Source organism: Aspergillus puulaauensis, chromosome 1 (assembly GCF_016861865.1).
Source record: "Aspergillus puulaauensis MK2 DNA, chromosome 1, nearly complete sequence".
In the NCBI taxonomy this organism is placed as follows: Eukaryota; Fungi; Ascomycota; class Eurotiomycetes; order Eurotiales; family Aspergillaceae; genus Aspergillus; species Aspergillus puulaauensis.
In genome coordinates, this window is record NC_054857.1 from 4,596,446 (window position 1) to 4,613,924 (window position 17,479).

The 17,479-nt window shown below is 52.1% G+C and overlaps 6 protein-coding genes across 6 annotated transcripts; 2 read left to right on the forward strand and 4 right to left on the reverse strand.

Moving 5' to 3' along the window:
• Window positions 1-12: 12 nt before the first annotated feature.
• Window positions 13-3,363, reverse strand: APUU_11829A (uncharacterized protein; the record flags this gene model as incomplete). Its single annotated transcript, XM_041697962.1, has 2 exons — window positions 13-3,103; window positions 3,170-3,363. The coding sequence occupies 2 exons, from the start codon at window positions 3,361-3,363 to the stop codon at window positions 13-15; spliced, it is 3,285 nt and encodes a 1,094-aa protein (XP_041551195.1).
• A 1,614-nt stretch (window positions 3,364-4,977) lies between these two features.
• On the reverse strand, window positions 4,978-5,383 carry APUU_11830A (dolichol phosphate-mannose biosynthesis regulatory protein; the record flags this gene model as incomplete). The annotated part of the gene is made up of 3 exons (XM_041697964.1): window positions 4,978-5,166; window positions 5,231-5,311; window positions 5,381-5,383. The coding sequence occupies 3 exons, from the start codon at window positions 5,381-5,383 to the stop codon at window positions 4,978-4,980; spliced, it is 273 nt and encodes a 90-aa protein (XP_041551196.1).
• Window positions 5,384-5,622: 239 nt separating this feature from the next.
• Window positions 5,623-8,193, forward strand: CWC22 (pre-mRNA-splicing factor cwc22; the record flags this gene model as incomplete). Its single annotated transcript, XM_041697965.1, has 1 exon — window positions 5,623-8,193. One exon carries the CDS (start codon window positions 5,623-5,625, stop codon window positions 8,191-8,193), a length of 2,571 nt encoding a protein of 856 aa, XP_041551197.1.
• A 173-nt stretch (window positions 8,194-8,366) lies between these two features.
• Window positions 8,367-10,115, reverse strand: APUU_11832A (putative MYND domain protein; the record flags this gene model as incomplete). Its single annotated transcript, XM_041697966.1, has 1 exon — window positions 8,367-10,115. The coding sequence occupies one exon, from the start codon at window positions 10,113-10,115 to the stop codon at window positions 8,367-8,369; it is 1,749 nt and encodes a 582-aa protein (XP_041551198.1).
• Window positions 10,116-12,003: 1,888 nt separating this feature from the next.
• On the forward strand, window positions 12,004-13,104 carry APUU_11833S (uncharacterized protein; the record flags this gene model as incomplete). The annotated part of the gene is made up of 1 exon (XM_041697967.1): window positions 12,004-13,104. The coding sequence occupies one exon, from the start codon at window positions 12,004-12,006 to the stop codon at window positions 13,102-13,104; it is 1,101 nt and encodes a 366-aa protein (XP_041551199.1).
• Window positions 13,105-14,129: 1,025 nt separating this feature from the next.
• Window positions 14,130-17,219, reverse strand: APUU_11834A (WD repeat-containing protein; the record flags this gene model as incomplete). The annotated part of the gene is made up of 2 exons (XM_041697968.1): window positions 14,130-16,971; window positions 17,062-17,219. The coding sequence occupies 2 exons, from the start codon at window positions 17,217-17,219 to the stop codon at window positions 14,130-14,132; spliced, it is 3,000 nt and encodes a 999-aa protein (XP_041551200.1).
• Window positions 17,220-17,479: the final 260 nt, after the last annotated feature.

The following is a 17,479-nucleotide window of genomic DNA, read 5'->3' on the forward strand; positions in this document are numbered from 1 at the left end:
CTAGGCAGAGGATTAAACCCGATCAACGGCGAAATCCAGTACCTCACAGTCGTCTTCGAAAAACCCGTCTTCGCCACCGGCGTGGAGCGGGGACGATGAGTGTTTCTTCTTCCGCCGAGTAGTAATGACAACTTCTTCGACGTTGCCAGTGCTATTACCCATGCTGATTAGATTCTCAATCCCCTCGCCCGATCCAGGCTGATGCTCATGCACGGCATTGTCGTCCTCGTCGTCGCTACCGGTGCTAATTCGACGAACGTGTATCTTGGACACGGGCATACTGCCACCGAAAACCCATTGGCCATTTGGAACCGTAGCCGTTGAGCCACCTGCTTCGCCCGTTTCAGAGTAAGTAAACAGGCTTACCCTCTGGTCTGTATGGAAGGGCTGGTAGGGTGCATTGGTTTCCAGCTCTGCCTGGGAAAGTGGCTGGCACTTAAGCTTGGATGACGCTGAAGGTCGCACGGTGGACGATGGCAGGGCCACAGGCGCATGGACAACTAGTTCTGGATTGAAGTTGCTAATTGCCATAGGACCACAAGGACTTGACAAGTTCGCAGGAAGCCGGAATTCAATTTCCTTAGTTCCAACCACTGACTGTGGTTGTCGTGATTTGTTGTAAGAGATCGAGCGTTTGATTCTGTACAGTCGGAAGTAGCCATTCGATATCAGCGCTAAGGAAGGTTGGCCCTTGTGGACAATCCAGGTGACACGCGATGCAGCAGGTTCGCGGGAGAAACCAGAAATGTGCAGTCGGTTTTCTCCCACATGTCGAAGAGTATTGACTGTTCCACTCGCGGCAGCTCCCATTGATTTGCTAAGGCCTGCAGCCGCTTTGCCACCCATCCCAGCAGCAGCAGGGATAGTGAAACCATTCATGGCGGGGAATGCAGCACCGGCAGAAGGCGCACGGCCCCTGACAGCCTCAAAGATGGGTTGGGTCTTGCCCCCAACAAGTTTCATGGCCGTCGATAGGGGGTTGGTGTTTGTCGTACGCACAGCTAGGTCATCAGGAGGAGCATCATTTGTCGTCGGTTTTGCACGTGAACGTCGGGCCCTGCGGAATGGAGGCCATTGAAACGCACTTCGGGGGAGGTCAAAGACATGTACTGTCCCTTTGAGAGTAATCACAGCCAGGCGGTCTCCAGAAGGTGGGCACCATATTACGTCCACGATATGCGACTCTGTCAATCGGGAGTACCGTGCGACTTGGCGCACACTTGCAGATACTGCCGCTGGATCCTCAGACAAGAAAAGTCCAGCGCGGCAATACTTGACTTGCATTAGATCCCATATGTATTGCACGTCTCCTTTTTTACTAGCAGTGAGGAGCATGAGACCACTGGGGGAGAATGACAGAAAACTGCAGCCATTCGGCACTTGGAATGTGGCAGCTGGGTTGAACAGAATCGCGCTCTTCGTATCCCCCCCTTCGTCGAGCCTTCTGAGATCTAGGACTGACACAAGATCTGGCTCGGCGGGCGAAGTAGTTTGAGTCTCTTGAGCATGCGTTGGGGGGAAAACGTTATATCCCTGTTGCGGGAAGTCTGTAACTTGGGAGCGGCGCTGCTGGGAAATTTGCTGTTGGTCTTTGTTCCAATAATTATTCCAGGCTTGCAAGCCCTGGTCGCTCATCCAGCGAGCCCCTCGCACAAACTCCTGTGTAACACCCCTAGCCACTTTGTCGAGAAAGCTCTCGCCCTCACCGACATCGGTTACGCAGGTAGTCGCCGGCCGCGAGGGAGGACTGCGAGTCTCAAGCCCAAAGACCTTCCCTTGTATCAAAGGCGCTGGTACTATTCCACCGAGGGATGCTCGATACGTAGATGACGGTGGTACGATTGCCAGCCATCTCCCCTTCAGCGCAAGAATTGGATTATCAAGTCTGCCGATTGCATTTGTATGAGGAGAGTCATTTCGAGATGCATCTGGGTCCGTTGAGCTCGATGAGGTGGAGTATCGCCTCGTTTCCCTCGACTGGACGCTAGTCCAGGTTTTCCCTAGGCACTGGTACTTGCTCATACTATATATATAGACCTCTCCGCTCATACCAGACGCTAGGACAAGATAGCTACCACTTGTGAGAAGCTTTAAATTTCCCGCAGGCGCCGGCGCAAAATTCGGGAGTCCAGGGATGTTCTCAAAGCATGGACTAGGCTTTGTAGTGAAGAGTGTTGCGACGTGATCACCCGTCCGAAGTGAGTATACCTCGACTCTTGTTTGGTAGAACCGGGTGTCATCACGATTCAGGCGTTTATCAGCACTAGAGTAACGCCCCGTGGGAACAGAAACATCGTTCGATTCAGAACCAACAGATGAAGCACGTCCCTCATCGTCGGATGGCATGCAAGGGCCATGAACGATAATTGCTACATGCGGTCGGGATGCTGAAGTTGAGTCATCGCCTGCCAGAATCTTTGCATCGACTACTCTGCCGTTTATCCCGTCCAAACGTCCAATCGGACGAGTCTTGCGGTCTTCGACAGCCAATACCTCCAAAGCACCATCGCTGCCGACCAGAAGAACACTGCCCGCCAGACGTGACGATTTGAATGGGGGGCTGGAGATAGTATCGAATGCACAGAATGAATACTGCGCCTCCATGGGGGACCGACTTTGACCGGAGGGCGATGGAATATCAATCTCGGGTGCTCGATAGAAGTGAGCCTGCGGTAAATGCGGTGGGGGTATCCGGTCACTGAAGGGAGTATTGACAGACTGGCTTTTGTGTCTATCCACAGACTGCTGACGCGAAAAGCCGCCGCTGGGGTAACCATTGCCGTAGCTGAGAGGTCTTGTCCTGGGTGGGGGAGAGGCGGAAGATGGATGGCTGAAACCACCCTTGTTCTGACTTGTTAGGAAACCACCAAAAGGGGACCCGCTGGCAAGGTCCTCCTCAAAGCCTTCATTTGGCGGGCTCTTTCCGAACGGGATTGATCTAGCCCAGCTATTCGTGCGGTACGCCAAGTCTTGCTCAGGGGTGTCCCTGAGCGTATCCAGAGCATCGAGGACCGGCGATACAATCTCGGTATCAACTTGGGGTACTACAGGCGGATCGGGGTAGGACGACGGCTCAACTTGTGAAGGCGGGGATCCATCCAGTCTAGAAGCGGGTTAGCAGCGGTCCTCTGGATCCAGCTCCCGGATGTAGAGCTGATGGAGAACTTACAGATCTTCCACGGGTGCCTTTGGAGTCACTTTGGCAGCCTTGTTCTTCGCCTTGGAGCCGCTTTTTCCCTTTTTCTTGCTTTTCCCTCCGGTATCATTATCGGGTTTTGGGGGACTGGTAGCTTCCACAGGGTCTATGTCTCCCGGTAACCGGCTCTGCTGGCGAAACAAGTCGTCCGAAGCTGCCGGGGGCATTCAAATGGATGAACTGCCTCGATGAGGCAGTGTGGTATCAGCAAGAACAGCCGCCCTCAATACCCTTTGACGAGGGCTGAGAACGGGGCGTTGACAAAGTGATCAGATCGTTAGGAGCTGTGCGCTGTGACGGCCCCTTAATCGATGTATACCTGTATATAGCGGAACGCAGCAGGTGTCAGCATGAGTCATCACAGAACAGCGGACGATGACCGGTAATAAGATATGCTAACCCTTTATATATGGTATAGAATAGTTCTCGGTTGTATAGTTAAAGAAAGCGAGGTGATATCAGTCGGAGAGGACAAGTCGAGATAGCAGCGTATCTCGACGGGGAGCTCGGTGATACGCGTCGATCCGGGGAACGGGGACAAGGCGGAAGCTCAGCTTTAACCGGCGTGTCCACGCTTCACAAAGACTGGCGGGAGAAAGTAATCGGGTTGTATATCCAAGAGTCGTAAGCTGGTCAAATAGGCGAGGTAGAGTAGCGAGTCGGGTTGTTGTAGGAGGATGAGAAGTAGATAGCGATAGAGGGGCGATGATGGGGTCGGAGAGGGGGAGGGGAACCGGATCAGGTCAGGAGCATACAGGAGGTATTGGAAATGACATCTATCGTTTTGGTAGGCTGACTCAAAGTTGGGTTCGTAATTTTCCCGCGACTCCCATCTTCAGGCAAAGATCTCTTGTTAATAACCCTTGGAGCCACTGCGCCTCCGTCTTTGTCGCCTTGGAACTCGCGCCAGCAACTGTTGTTGGGGGTTCCCATGACAGGGAGTAGCACGGCGATTGGCTGCTGGAGACGATATAATACAGGAACCTGACGGGTTGTATCATGACGCCAGCGCTGACAATACCTTTGTAATGGCGGCAGTTCGCCTTCGATAGACTCTTGAGAAGATGTAAGGGACGCGGAGGCTTACTACTACCAACAGATCTAGGAAAAGAACATCCGGGTCCTTTGTGGTTTGGACTGATGGCGCAGCTGCAGATGTGACCCGTTTAGTATGTATGCAATACAGCCTGTTACACATGAGGGGTAACAGTCTCTCATCCAAGAACTGGACGCATTTCCTAACGGCATCATCCGAATGCCATGGTTCCTGCCCATCCTCTCCTTGGTTCCACTTCAGAAGTTCAGTTCATCTGAAAGGCAACCGTTTCCAACCGGCCAGCAGCTGACAACAGTCTTACAAGTATCCCCGTGACCCGGGGTCACGAGGCATGATGCCATCAGTTTTCAAGGTCAGTGCCAGGGTCAACTGCAATGATGACGCTTATGATCGGGTCAAATCCTTATTCTGATCTTTGCTGGTCCGAATTGGAGTTGTTTAGGGACCCCTTGGTTCATATCTGGAAGTTTAACGTTTTGTATCATAGGCTCTCCTTTCCCCCTTGGAGTAACTATACCCCAAACGGAAGATAAATTAAGGTAAAGATATCAAGAACAGCTTCCATCCGCTCAAGTATCACAGATCGTTGCTCCGGAAAAGCGCGATTATAAGGTAATAAAGAACTACGTATTGTTACAGGTTATCAAGTATAAAGCCAGCACCCCCTGGGGCCTTGAAATATCATCCTATACACACCCTTCCACCATTCACGATATCCATCTCTTCAGGTCTTCTTCTTCGCGGCAGCAGCCTTGGCCTTGGCCGCCTTCTTCTTGTTGCTGTTGATCATCACAATTCCAATGAACGTACCAACCACGGCCGAGCCCAGGAGCGTCAAAAACACGGGGATGCGGATTGCCCATACGCGAGGAAGGAAGAAGGCATGGAGGGGGTGGCCAGGGTCGACGAATGGCTGGTTGCGTTAGCCAATTGTCCAGCAATGAAATAATATTTCTTTCGGGGAAGGGGGGGGATACCATAAGTAGTGTCCACGCCGTGTAGTAGAGGAAGATCGCAGTAGCGGCCAAAAGCATGGCGGATCCCACGAGTTGGCCCAGCTAGAATATTTTCAGTCAGCAAACTGAACTTCTCCTTGGTTAGCGATCAAAGGGAAAGTGAGACTTTACCATAGTGGCAGAGAACCTAGTATCACCAAACAGAGGCAAAGACGGTGTCTGAAGCGTTTTGTTGTATACGCGACCAGGAGACTCGGCCAGCCTGGCTCCTGGGCGGTCACGTGAGGATTCGCGCTAAGACTCTTCTTTCGCCGCCTCACGTTCCGTCCGCAAGACCTTCATCCCAGCTCGACCAGCTCGAGATTCTGGCTCGAAACACGGAATACCTACATCTATTTGAAGGCGCCATAAAGATGTCGGATCCCGTCGTTTTGCAGTCCGCCGTGCGGGTGCCTACGCCTCCACCAGGCGCTTCCTATTCTCCCCAGCCATCGGGCTCACGAAAGCGATCGCCTCCCTCTCGTTCACCTTCACCTAATCGACGCCGTTCGCCCCCTGGCGACTCGGTGGGACCGGATGGAGATGTGCCGCATATCGATTCCGACCGTGCGATCGAGCGAGAACGTCAGCTCGCGGAGCGAGTACGCGAGCATGAAAAACAAGAAGCCGCGCGAAAGCCTATGACTGAGGAGGAAAAACAGGCTTCAGCTAAGGTGGAATATGAGAAGCTCCTCAACATGCGCTCGGGAGGTACCTATATTCCTCCCGCGCGACTTCGCGCTCTCCAAGCGCAGATTACAGACAAGACCAGCAAAGAGTACCAACGAATGGCCTGGGAGGCTTTGAAAAGGTCGATCAACGGTCTAATCAACAAAGTCAACGTTTCAAATATCAAATACATTGTCCCAGAGCTGTTCGGCGAGAATCTTGTCCGGGGCCGTGGTTTGTTTTGCAGGAGCATTATGAAGGCTCAGGCGGCAAGTTTGCCTTTCACGCCTATCTATGCTGCCATGGTGGCAATTGTCAATACAAAGCTACCGCAGGTTGGAGAACTTCTTTTAAGCCGGCTGATCATCCAATTCCGAAAAGCTTTCAAGAGAAACGACAAGGCGGTGTGCATATCATCGACAACATTCATCGCGCATCTATGTAACCAACAAGTCGTACATGAAATGCTTGCGGCGCAAGTCTTGCTCCTTTTACTTCATAAACCCACCGATGATAGCGTCGAAATTGCCGTCGGGCTAACGCGGGAAGTTGGCCAGCTCCTGGAGGAAATGAGTGGACCCATCGCGTTGGCAGTGTTCGACCAGTTCAGGAATATTCTCCACGAAGCTGACATTGACAAGCGCGTGCAGTATATGATTGAAGTACTTTTCCAGGTACGCAAGGATCGATACAAGGACAACCCAGCTGTCAGGGAGGAGCTTGATTTGGTGGAAGAGGAGGATCAAATAACCCACCGGATTGGGCTAGATGACGAGATTGAGACTCAAGACGCCTTGAACGTATTCAAATACGACGCCCAGTGGGAGGAGCATGAGGAGGCCTACAAAAGGCTGAAGGCAGAGATCTTAGGGGAAGGGAGTGACGACGAAGACGAGAGCGATGACGGTGACGAAAGCTCAGAGGAGGAATCCGAAGAAGAGCGACAAATGGACATCAAGGATCAAAGCAATACGGATCTTGTGAACTTGCGCCGAACAATTTACCTGACAATTATGTCGAGTATCGACTTCGAAGAATGTTGCCACAAGTTGATGAAGATTTCGTTGCCAGCCGGTCTGGAACCGGAGCTTCCCTCCATGGTCATTGAATGTTGCTCCCAAGAGCGGACATACTCTAAATTCTATGGTCTTATTGGTGAGAGGTTCGCAAAGATCAACCGTCTCTGGTCGGACCTCTTTGAGAACGCATTCGCCAAATACTACGACACTATTCATAGATACGAAACCAACCGACTGCGCAATATTGCTCGATTCTTTGGACACATGCTGAGCACCGACGCCCTTGGTTGGCACGTATTATCCATCATTCATTTGAACGAGGAAGAGACAACATCGAGCAGCCGTATCTTCATCAAAATTCTATTCCAGGACCTCGCGGAGAATCTTGGTATACCGAAATTGCGAGAGCGCATGACCGATGAGATTCTACGACCAAGCTTCGACGGTCTGTTCCCCACGGACAACCCGCGCAACACGCGCTTCTCAATCAACTATTTCACCAGCATCGGTTTCGGTGCATTGACAGAGGAGATGCGCGAGTTCCTGCAGAATATGCCCAAACCTGCAGTTCCTGCCTTGCCACCCGCGCGCTCGGAGTCTGTCAGCTCACGATCGTCTTATTCATCACGTTCTCGTTCTCGCTCTTACTCATACTCACGCTCTCCGTCCTATTCACGCTCCCCGTCTCGAAGCCGTGGCCGGCAACGTTCGGTCAGCCGAGGCAGGTCCTACTCGCGGTCCTTGTCCGGCTCGCGCCGCAGCTACACCCCTAGCTCCTATACCGGCTCGCGCTCTAGATCACCTGTTTCGCGAAGCCGCCGACGTTCAGTCTCATACAGTCGCAGTCCACCCCCTCGCTCTGGTCGCGGACGTGTCGACTCTAGATCTCCACCTCCACGCCGGAACCGCAGTCCCTCTCGCTCTGTCACCCCACCTCGTCGGAGCGGTGGAAGGGCTCGTAGCTACTCGAGATCTCCCTCGCGCTCTGTTTCTCCACCGCCCCGTCGAGCGCCTGCGCGCAGACGGTACTCTTCAGAGTCGCTGTCACCACCGCCAAAGCGAGCCGAGAAGAACGAATCAAGGGCGCGCTCGCCTCCACGACGTCCACCCCCGGGTCCTCGAGGCCGGGATCACTCCGTGTCTCGATCGCCTAGCCCGCGGTACAGCAAAAATCAGCGACGACGAAACTCCAGCTCATTATCTGCGTCCCCTCCTCCCCGTCGTCGAGCACGGTCTTCTACGCCCCCTCGTCGGTAATTTACCTGGAATCTTGATATTAAACAGTACATGCAAGGAGTCGGTAATAAAGGGCCGCCATGTTCTCTTAACGATGTATTTTAACATAAATTAGCATACTATCAATAACACCACCCAAAGTGCAACACCATTCTATTGTCTATTTTAGCTTTAATAACGTCTTGACTAGTAACTTAGCCCACAACCTCCCCAGCCTCCCAAACACACCTTGTACACAAACACGCCCCTCCCAATGCACCGGCGGCCCATTCCCTCCTCTCCTTAACATCCAGCCCAATATCACAATAATGGTTCAATATTTCTTCATCCTTCCTCACCCCTTCGCCCCTCCTTTCGCCCTCAACCCTCTCCTCATCGCCCTTCCTCTTCCACACAGCCCGCTCTTTCTCCCCCCTAACCACAAAAGCAATCTCCCCTCCCCACTCCCACCTCACATTCGGATCACACGAGTGATTCGCCAAACACCAAAGCGGATGCACAGCGCAGGTCTCCGGCCCGCCATCCCAGGTCGAAAGCCTACCAGAGGCCGTGCCGCGGAACTTTGCGTACATCGTGTTAAGAACCCACGTGTCGTACCTATCCAGCGTCGTGTATGGGTCGAGTTGCATTTCCTCAATCAGCCGCATCGGCTGTAGGATTGAAAGCTGGAAGCTAAAGGGGAGGGTTCCTTTCATGCTGCCGGGACTACTAGTACTACTAGCATCTTCATTATTGTCTTCCGTGACGAAATCGCCCCAGATATATTTAATCTCGGGTAAATCAAGAGGGTGGATTTCTTGCGTTGCAGCCATTGCAAGCGCGCGGCCAAGAAGCAAGAGGTATAAATAGTCGGCTTTATCCTTTGGGTCGGGAATGTCCTTCCCAATGGACTCGAGGCTCTCCATGAGACCGCAGACGGCGCCGTGGTAGACTTCCTGGGCCTTATCGTGGCAGGCCTGCGAGCAGAAGATTATATCGTAGCATTCATCGCAAGCGACTGGGGGGTTTTCGGAAGAGAGAGACGGGAGGGGGGCATTGCAGGCGTCGCAAGTGTCATCGTGTAGGCGGTTTGTGGCTGTGAGGAGAGAGGATTCATGCAGAATTGTTTCGCCTGGTTGTAGGTCTTCTTTAGCGAAGAGGCCGAGTTGGATGGAGACTTCCTCTTCTTCTTTTTCTTTTTCTTTTTCGCCCTCTCCCTTCTCGGTGCTGTCTAATGACGGGTGGAGGACGGGTAGTGCAACAGCTCGCACTTCACATTTTGGAGCGACATCCTTAAGACGTTCATTCAAGAGTTTCAGAGTTTCAGGGGACTTGCGATCCGGCTCGTGCTCATTCCAGGGATAGAGGATTCTGCGCGCGAAGCCTTGTGCCTTCAACGCGCTTGGGTTGATGTCCTCTTCGTCATTTTGAGAATCCTTGCCTTTCGACGCATAGTACTCCCGCTTTATAAACGCAATCTGGCCTTCAAGGTCCTTCTTTGCTGTAGAGGACCCCTCATCAGACAGTGAGCGGTCGTCAAGAACTGTGCGGCCACGAAGGGCGAATTCATAGGCATCGCGTAGACACCCACAGCGGGCTAAGCTCCTCACGAGCAGGGCATATACGGGCCCAATCATAGCGTTGTATTCATCTTCTGTGATGGGTTCATATCCCTCGTCGTCATCTTCTTCTTCTTCTTCTTCCTCATCGTCGTCTCCCCCGCGTGCAGGTACAGGTGCAGGTGCCGAAGACTCCGCTACCCGCCGCCTGGCATGGAACTCACATCCATCTGGATCAACAACAGAATCTAGTAACGAAAGCGCCCGATATGCATCCGCAGAGGCGAGATCCGGGAACCCCAGACGCTCATGGACCAAGCCCCGATCCAGGTGACGGTGGGGATTGTGCGGGTCTGCATAGAGCTGGGAGGTGGCAGAAGCGCGGGATCGTAGTAGTTCCTGCATTTTGGAGTGTATACCTTGATGGTGATCCTCAAGGTACCTAGACTTAGAGGGTTTCAATTCGGCCTCTGGTGTTGGTCGCAGGGAACTCTGGTGGATATGCACTCCGCCCCGCGATCTATAAAATTTTCAACCGTCGTGGCGAGCAAGACTCAGACCCCGCAATGTGAGAGTGAGTCCTTGGAACACAACCCTCGACAATGCGATATTTGAGGATTGAAGGGCAACTAGAATGAACTTGAGGCCTGAGGTTTTTGTCGGTTATAAAGATGTACCTTAGAGCAGAGAGAGTGGAAGTATCTTCATCCCCACTCGCTCTGGTCCAATGAAATTTCTGGATTGTTTCTTCCTTGTGCAGCTTGTGTAATTTACTTATTCATCACTGTGCATATTTGCCTGCATATTTTCGGTCTATTCGATGTCAAGCAGCAAAACAGAATATGATTAAACCTGCAATTGAGGATATACAAGTGGGACAAGATGTGCATGATACCAAAATCCTGGGCTAAAGATGTAACGTAAAAAAGAAAGCTCTTGTCGCTGGGATGGATGCAGTTAGTTGTTAGGGCTACTAAAATAATTTACCTTACCCATATCCTCAATCCTTTCACATATAAGTGACGACCGAAAAATCAATAATCCTTTTCCGGGAAGCAAACACAAAATCTAGATACCGCCCTTATCCGAACATTTGGAAGGGCCTTTTTGTCCTACGATATGTACCGTCGACGACCCCGGATACGAGCGGGTTGGACTACAATGTCTGCTGTATCACTGCTGCAACCTTTTGGTGTGGCTTGCTTAAAAGAAAATGATTATTGGACGCCAGGTGTTTCGGCTTTGACATAGGTTGAGATTATATCTTCCTAGCTTCAAGACTTGGTCTTCGGATAGTAGCGGTGTTAACGGATCGGAGCGGTTAGGATTTTATGTTTATTTACCGTTGAATCATAGGAAAGGGATACTTATTACGAATGTCTTAAAATGAACAATACTTGTTTTCTTCTCACTGGCGTATAGTCTAGGCCCATTATTTCAAGTATTTAGAATGGGTGGACTGTTAGGTAGTTTCGTCTTAATACTGCTTACGTAGAGCCAGCAACTAACTATATTGAGCAAATGTAGATATAATAATCACGACCGTAGAGTACTAATTTCTTATGGAATCGTCTGTTCCCAAAGTCATCAAGGTTTACGCTTACTGTACTCTAACCCCAGCTCCAATATCAAGACATAACACACGAATAGCAAAAGTTGGTTCAGATAGCCTTTGCCATTCAAAGCCCCGTCTTGCTCTAACAGAAGTCCCCAGCCCGGATACTCCAGGAGCTGGACGGGAGTCTGGGGTAATGCGGGGAATATGGGGTACAGCCATGTAAGCCAAGAGTGATATACAGTTATATAAAAAGGGTACATTGGACACGCTTCCATACTGCCAGTATATACCCTGACTCCTCTCTCCAAACAAAATGACATCAAATCCAGCAAATCTACAACCCCAAGATGATCACGACAATGAAAAGCCCTGGACCAACCACCAAGAATCAGTTCGCGGCACTGACCTCGAGGATCCTAAGGACGAGAAGAAGGTATCCCAGTCTGAAAGAGCCGACTGGACAGGCTCACAGAGGAAAACAGACCCGGCCGAGATCCGGCTCGTGCGGAAGATCGACTTCGTCATGATGCCGGTTCTCTGGATCATGTACTGGTTCAACTACCTCGATCGAAACGCAATCACTGTTGCCCGACTGGATAATCTCGAGGCCGAGCTCGGTCTGTCTTCGACGCAGTATCAGACTTGCGTTTCGATTCTGTTTGTCGGGTACATACTCGGGCAGGTTCCTAGTAGTATGCTTTGTCCCCAACCTTATACATATACACTCACCTATATATGGATACTAAGCATTCACCCGGCAAAAAAGACATGCTCCTCACCCGCCTCCGGCCCTCCCTCTTCATGTCCGGCGCAATGTGCCTCTGGGCCGTCGTAAGCACTCTAACCGGCATAACGCACGACTTCAAAGGCCTCCTCCTCACGCGCTTCTTCCTGGGCATAACCGAAGCCCCCTTCTACCCAGGCGCCCTCTACATGCTCTCGATCTTCTACACGAAGAAGGAAATCGCCACGCGCATCTCCATCCTCTTCACCGGTAATATCTGCGGCACCGCGTTCGCCGGCCTCATCGCCATCGGCGTCTTCCGCATGTCCGGCATCGCAGGCCTCTCGGGCTGGCGCTGGCTGTTCATCCTGCAGGGCATAATCACGTTCGTGATTTCCATGGCCAGCGGGTTCATATTACCCGACGAGCCGCTGAATACGCGGTGGTTGACCCGTGCAGAGCGGGAACTTGCGCATGCGCGCATGCAGAGGGATACGGTGGAGTTGAGGGAGAATACGCCGGTGTGGGCCGGGTTGAGGGAGGCGGCGTCGGATCCCAGGCTGTGGGTTTTGACGGCGATGCAGCATTTCCATATGGCGGCGAGCAATTATAAGAATTTTTTCCCGACGATTGTTGAGACGCTGGGCTTTGGGCAGAATGCTACCCTCGCGTTGACCTGTCCGCCTTATATCATTGCTGGGGTTATTTCGATTTTTTGGTCGATTAGCTCGGGTTTGTTCTTCTTCGTCCATACACATATATATATATATATATTTATATGTGTGTGCAAATTTACTTCAATGCTGACAGGACATACAGGCCGTATGAACGAACGGACATGGCACATCACGTTTGCAAAAGTCGTTGCAGTGATGGGCTTCGTGCTCGCGACGTCAACGCTCAACGTCGGGGCGCGGTATTTCGCCATGTGCGCCTTCGCAACGGGCGTCTACTGCTGCAACTCGATCATCCTGGGCTGGGTAGCGAGCACCTGCGGGCAAACGAAGGAGAAAAAGGCATCGTCAATTGCAATCGTCAACACGGTAGCGGCGATATCGATGATATACACTGCGGTGAGAGAGACCCCCCAACAGCACTATTCAATACTGTAGTATACCTCAGAGTATATATCTGATTGACGCGGCTGCAGTATCTCTGGCCAGACTCGGACGGGCCCCGGTATCCGATTGCGATGTCAACGAGTGCTGCGTTTTCGGCGACTGCAGCGATCCTGGCGTGGGTGTTGAGGACGATGCTTGTGCGGGAGAACCGGAAGATACGCCGGTCGGATGACGAGCAGGTGCTGTTTTATGCGTATTAGGCGGGCCCACTCGCTGGCCTTGTGGATAGTGGATAGTAGCAGTGGATATCTTTAGCGACACGTACGGAGTAAAATCAAAGAAAGTCTACGTCAGAAGAATGCTGCCCCTGCACGGGGAATGTGTGTGTGCACTACTATTGGCCGAGAGCACAGCGGAAGAAATCTCCCCAAAGCCACTGACGTCGTGGCTGAAGATCATTCTGGGAGCCCACGAGTAAATAAATCTACAGGTCCCTGCGCGACATGAACATTGGCATTGACAACTTCCTGGATTCTTTTCATGGATAAAAGCTAATGGCAGGTACCGAAAAGACTAAAGGAAGAGAGCGAGAGCGACAGAGAACACCGCCTCCGTTCTGCTCTCCAAGGACAGGACCATTGCAATTTCTACTGTCCTCCTATGACTGAGTTGAGATTGTTCACATCACCTACGCGAAACCGTCAATTCAATCCTGCTTGCTTGCTGACTTTAAATAAACGAGGGAATAATGGGATTGACTCACACTGCAGTTTTCATCTAGCACGATCCGGGAGTGCTCTCCCGGAACTAGACCACCCTGTTGCTGTCGCACTGTAGCTGCAAACTGAGCTAGCATGTGTCTCTGTTAATAATTAGCAAATGTCTAGCTTTCTCGAGGCGGCGGTAAAAAAAAAAGAAAGAAAGAAAAGAAGAGCCTACAGTCACGAATGCATCACTCATGCCCCCTTGTCGCTGGACGTCGTTCTCGCTCATGATCCGGTAGCTGTCATGCATGCATTTAGCGCTCTGCAGGCCCCCATATCCCGACCCAAGCGTGTTGGCCGCGTTATTCGGGTCTAGGATATTGACACCCCGACGCGCATCCTCTTGGGCACGCTGGTCTGGAGAAAAGATTTTGATCGTGTCGTCGATACCGGAAGCCGCAATAGTCGGCTCATAAGGATGCCCTGCAGTCGCAACCCTATTAGATATATGCCTAAACCACATAAGCTAGCTAACCTACCTTGCACGACGTTAACCACCTCATCATCACCCTTGAGGATATTAACTAGCTTGCAGGTGTCTCGCTCCCAGATGAACAGATGGCCCGAGTCGCTCCCGCTCACCACATACTCGTCGTTTAGCCCAAAGAAATTGGCATCCTTGACCGTCTTGACATTGCAATGTCCGCGATAGACCCTGGTATGCGACGAGCATGGGACGTCGGTCTCCACGTCCTCCCTTTTATTCCGTTCAAAACCATAACTTTGAAACAAGCGCTCCGCAGCATCCGATTCCGAATCGTCATCATAAAGCCCGACAACCTCGTCCTCTTCCTCGTCCTCTTCATCCTCTTCCTCTTCCTCAGAGTCGTCATCGAGGTTGCCGCCGTCGTTCTCGTTATCGCTCGTCGAGTCAATACTCTCAGGTGTTTGCAAACCTATGTCCTCTCCGACTGCGAAGGTGGGATGGCGTTGGCGGCTGGAGCCCCGGTTGATGGCGAGGCTGATATCTTGGATAGCTTCCTCTTCAGTGTTTGCCTCGCTATCATCTTGCGACCTTTCCACTTCCATCTCGTCGTCCGAGTCATCCTCGACGGTCGTGTTTAGGCCTCCAAATGCGCGGTTGACAAACTCAAAGTTTACACCCGTCCCCGCATCCATTAATACGCCGCGGCCTACCTCCAAGAGCCAGAAGTGTGCTAAGGTTCCCGGGTCGGTGGATCTGGGACTAGGCCGATCACCATTCTCAACTCTAGTCGACGCCGAGCTTCTAAGCGCATTCCCAAAGGCAGTCACCGCTGCATGTTGCGAGAGGAAGAGTATCCGAGTCGAGTCATGCTCAAATCTGGAACTATCAACATTCACCACAGGAGTATCGTCTGCGAGCAGGCGCAGATACGGAATCAACACCGCTTCAAGAGCACCTTCGTCAGCATACTCTGGTATGGGAAACCTGTCTCGGTTGCGACCATGGGTCGGGCTGCGCTTGAAGCCAGCGAGAACAGCGCTCCGACCGCCCTCGACATACAGAACCAAAGCTTTCAGAAAGTCATATCCAAACTGCTCTCTTCGATTGATGATGTTGTCCTCCCCCGGGGCGGGCCCTATTGGCTGAAACTTTTCCAGAACATCATCGTCGACCCCATAGTCTTGCACATCCCCATCCAAAGCCCGCGCAAGCGTGCCAGCGGCTTGCACGAACCTATATGCCGATTCTCGGTTACGGCGCAGAGTCTGCTGAATGCGCACAATTTCTGGAGTCGGGTTGATTGGGTACCTCCACGTTCTCATAACCTCTTCCATCTCAGGCAAGAAGGTCAGCGCACACATCAGGGCAGAAGAAAACGAGTCATGGAAGGCCACGACAGAAAATGGGGTTGCCATCCCCGCCTCTTCGCGAGCAGACGCTTCGAGCGAGAATAAAGCTTTCCGGAGCTTGACAAGGCCCTTGGCTATGCGCAAGCTTTCCCGTTGTGCTTCATTAAGCACGGCATATCTTGCCTGTTCCATCGCTTCTGCTGAATTTAGCCCTGGCGCAGTGGAACCTTCGTGTAACAACGAAGGGAACGGGATGTTTTCTGTTTCGCCGTTGCCATACCGGACTCGGAATGCAAGTTCTCCGTCGTCGTGGGATTCTTCAGCTTGTCGGGATTTCCGTCTACCGCCGCTGGACTGGGAAGACTGGGAGGTCCGATTTTGGCGCTTACGCTTCCTGTCCTTGGAGCTCTGCCTCTTACGTGAGCCGCCTTTGTCTTGAACAGGCGATTTCTGTTCCTGTGCGTCTAGTGCATCTGGACTCCGGACCAAGTCGAAGCTGTATATGTGGTCGCCAGACCAGCTCACAATCATCTCATTGGGGTTGGCATTACTGATTTTACACGCCGTAATGTGGCCCTTATATCGAGACTTGGTCCGTTTCTTGCCGTTTGGCGCAAATCTTCGGACACACCGCGTTGCCTGACCCATCAGCTCCTCATCGTGACTGCTTCCTATGCCAGGGGAAGTACCAGGATCACCCCGTTCACCAGGAATGTCCCGGCCCAGCATACGTCTGTCGTGAAGGAAGCAGTGCAAGTGTGCGCCGCCGAGTGCAATATAATGCGGCTGACTTGGGGAGCATGATATGGTATTCAGATCAAGTCTGTGCCGTTTGTACGAGATCAGAGGAGGAGGGACATTCGAATCATCGTGTCCTTCACGTTGTGCCATGTACAGAAGACCACCTCGGGGTTTTGGGTACGCCGATGAAGGTTGGCGCAAGTCCCATTGGCGAACTTCACCGTCCTCGGAGCACGTCAAGAAGAGGTGCGGCGATGATTCGGTCACTATGCGCTTGGCGCGATCTGCATGGCTTCGATATACTCGCGCGTTGGTATTGCCTGCACCGAGGTATTGAGTATTGCCGAAAAACTGATTTATACGTGGGTTCCCGAATTGATTCGAAAAGCCGTGCGAACCGTTTCGGCTGGAGTGTTCAATGTCAAAAACTCGTACCTGAGAGTCCCCAGAAGCAGTCACCAGGGTTCGGTCATTCGAATGCGGCATGAAAGCGACGGAAAAGATATTCCCTGTGTGTCCAGTGAAAAGACTGGTATTCAAGGCGAATGGTGCTGTTGATGATTCTGGCTGGTAGGAGTATATGTTCAAATGGAAGTCATCCGAGCCCGACGCGAGAAGTCGACCAGAACGCGACCAACTGTGAAGAATCAATCAGTTTGCCGAACAATGGAAAGTGAGAAGTGCTGGCTAAGAGAAATGTGCGAGTGGAGCGAGATCACACACATACCTGAGAGCGTTGACACAACCGGTATGACCTCCAAGCTCGTTAACAATGTCAAGGTCGCTGACCCATTCCTTCGAACCGTAGATTCCACGAATATTGGCTGATGGCGAGCCTCCTCCGGCTTCCCGACGACATATACGGTCGTACAGAGACGGTGCCATTTTCGGATCGACGCAGTCGAGGTCAGATTGTTTTCTAGGTTGTTTGGGGTTCGAGCATTGCGAGCAGCGCAGCACAACGTGAGCTTAGCGATCGGTCAGTGTGACGCCAAGCGATGTCCTGGTAGACGAGCCGGGACGGCTACGGAGACATCTAAAGGCGAAGAATCTCGGGCGATAAAAATGCAGCAGGGAGAAGACGCTGGCCGGATGGGCGCCGGGGACAGAGATATGCGAGTTGTGTGGTCGTTTGTTCCGAACTG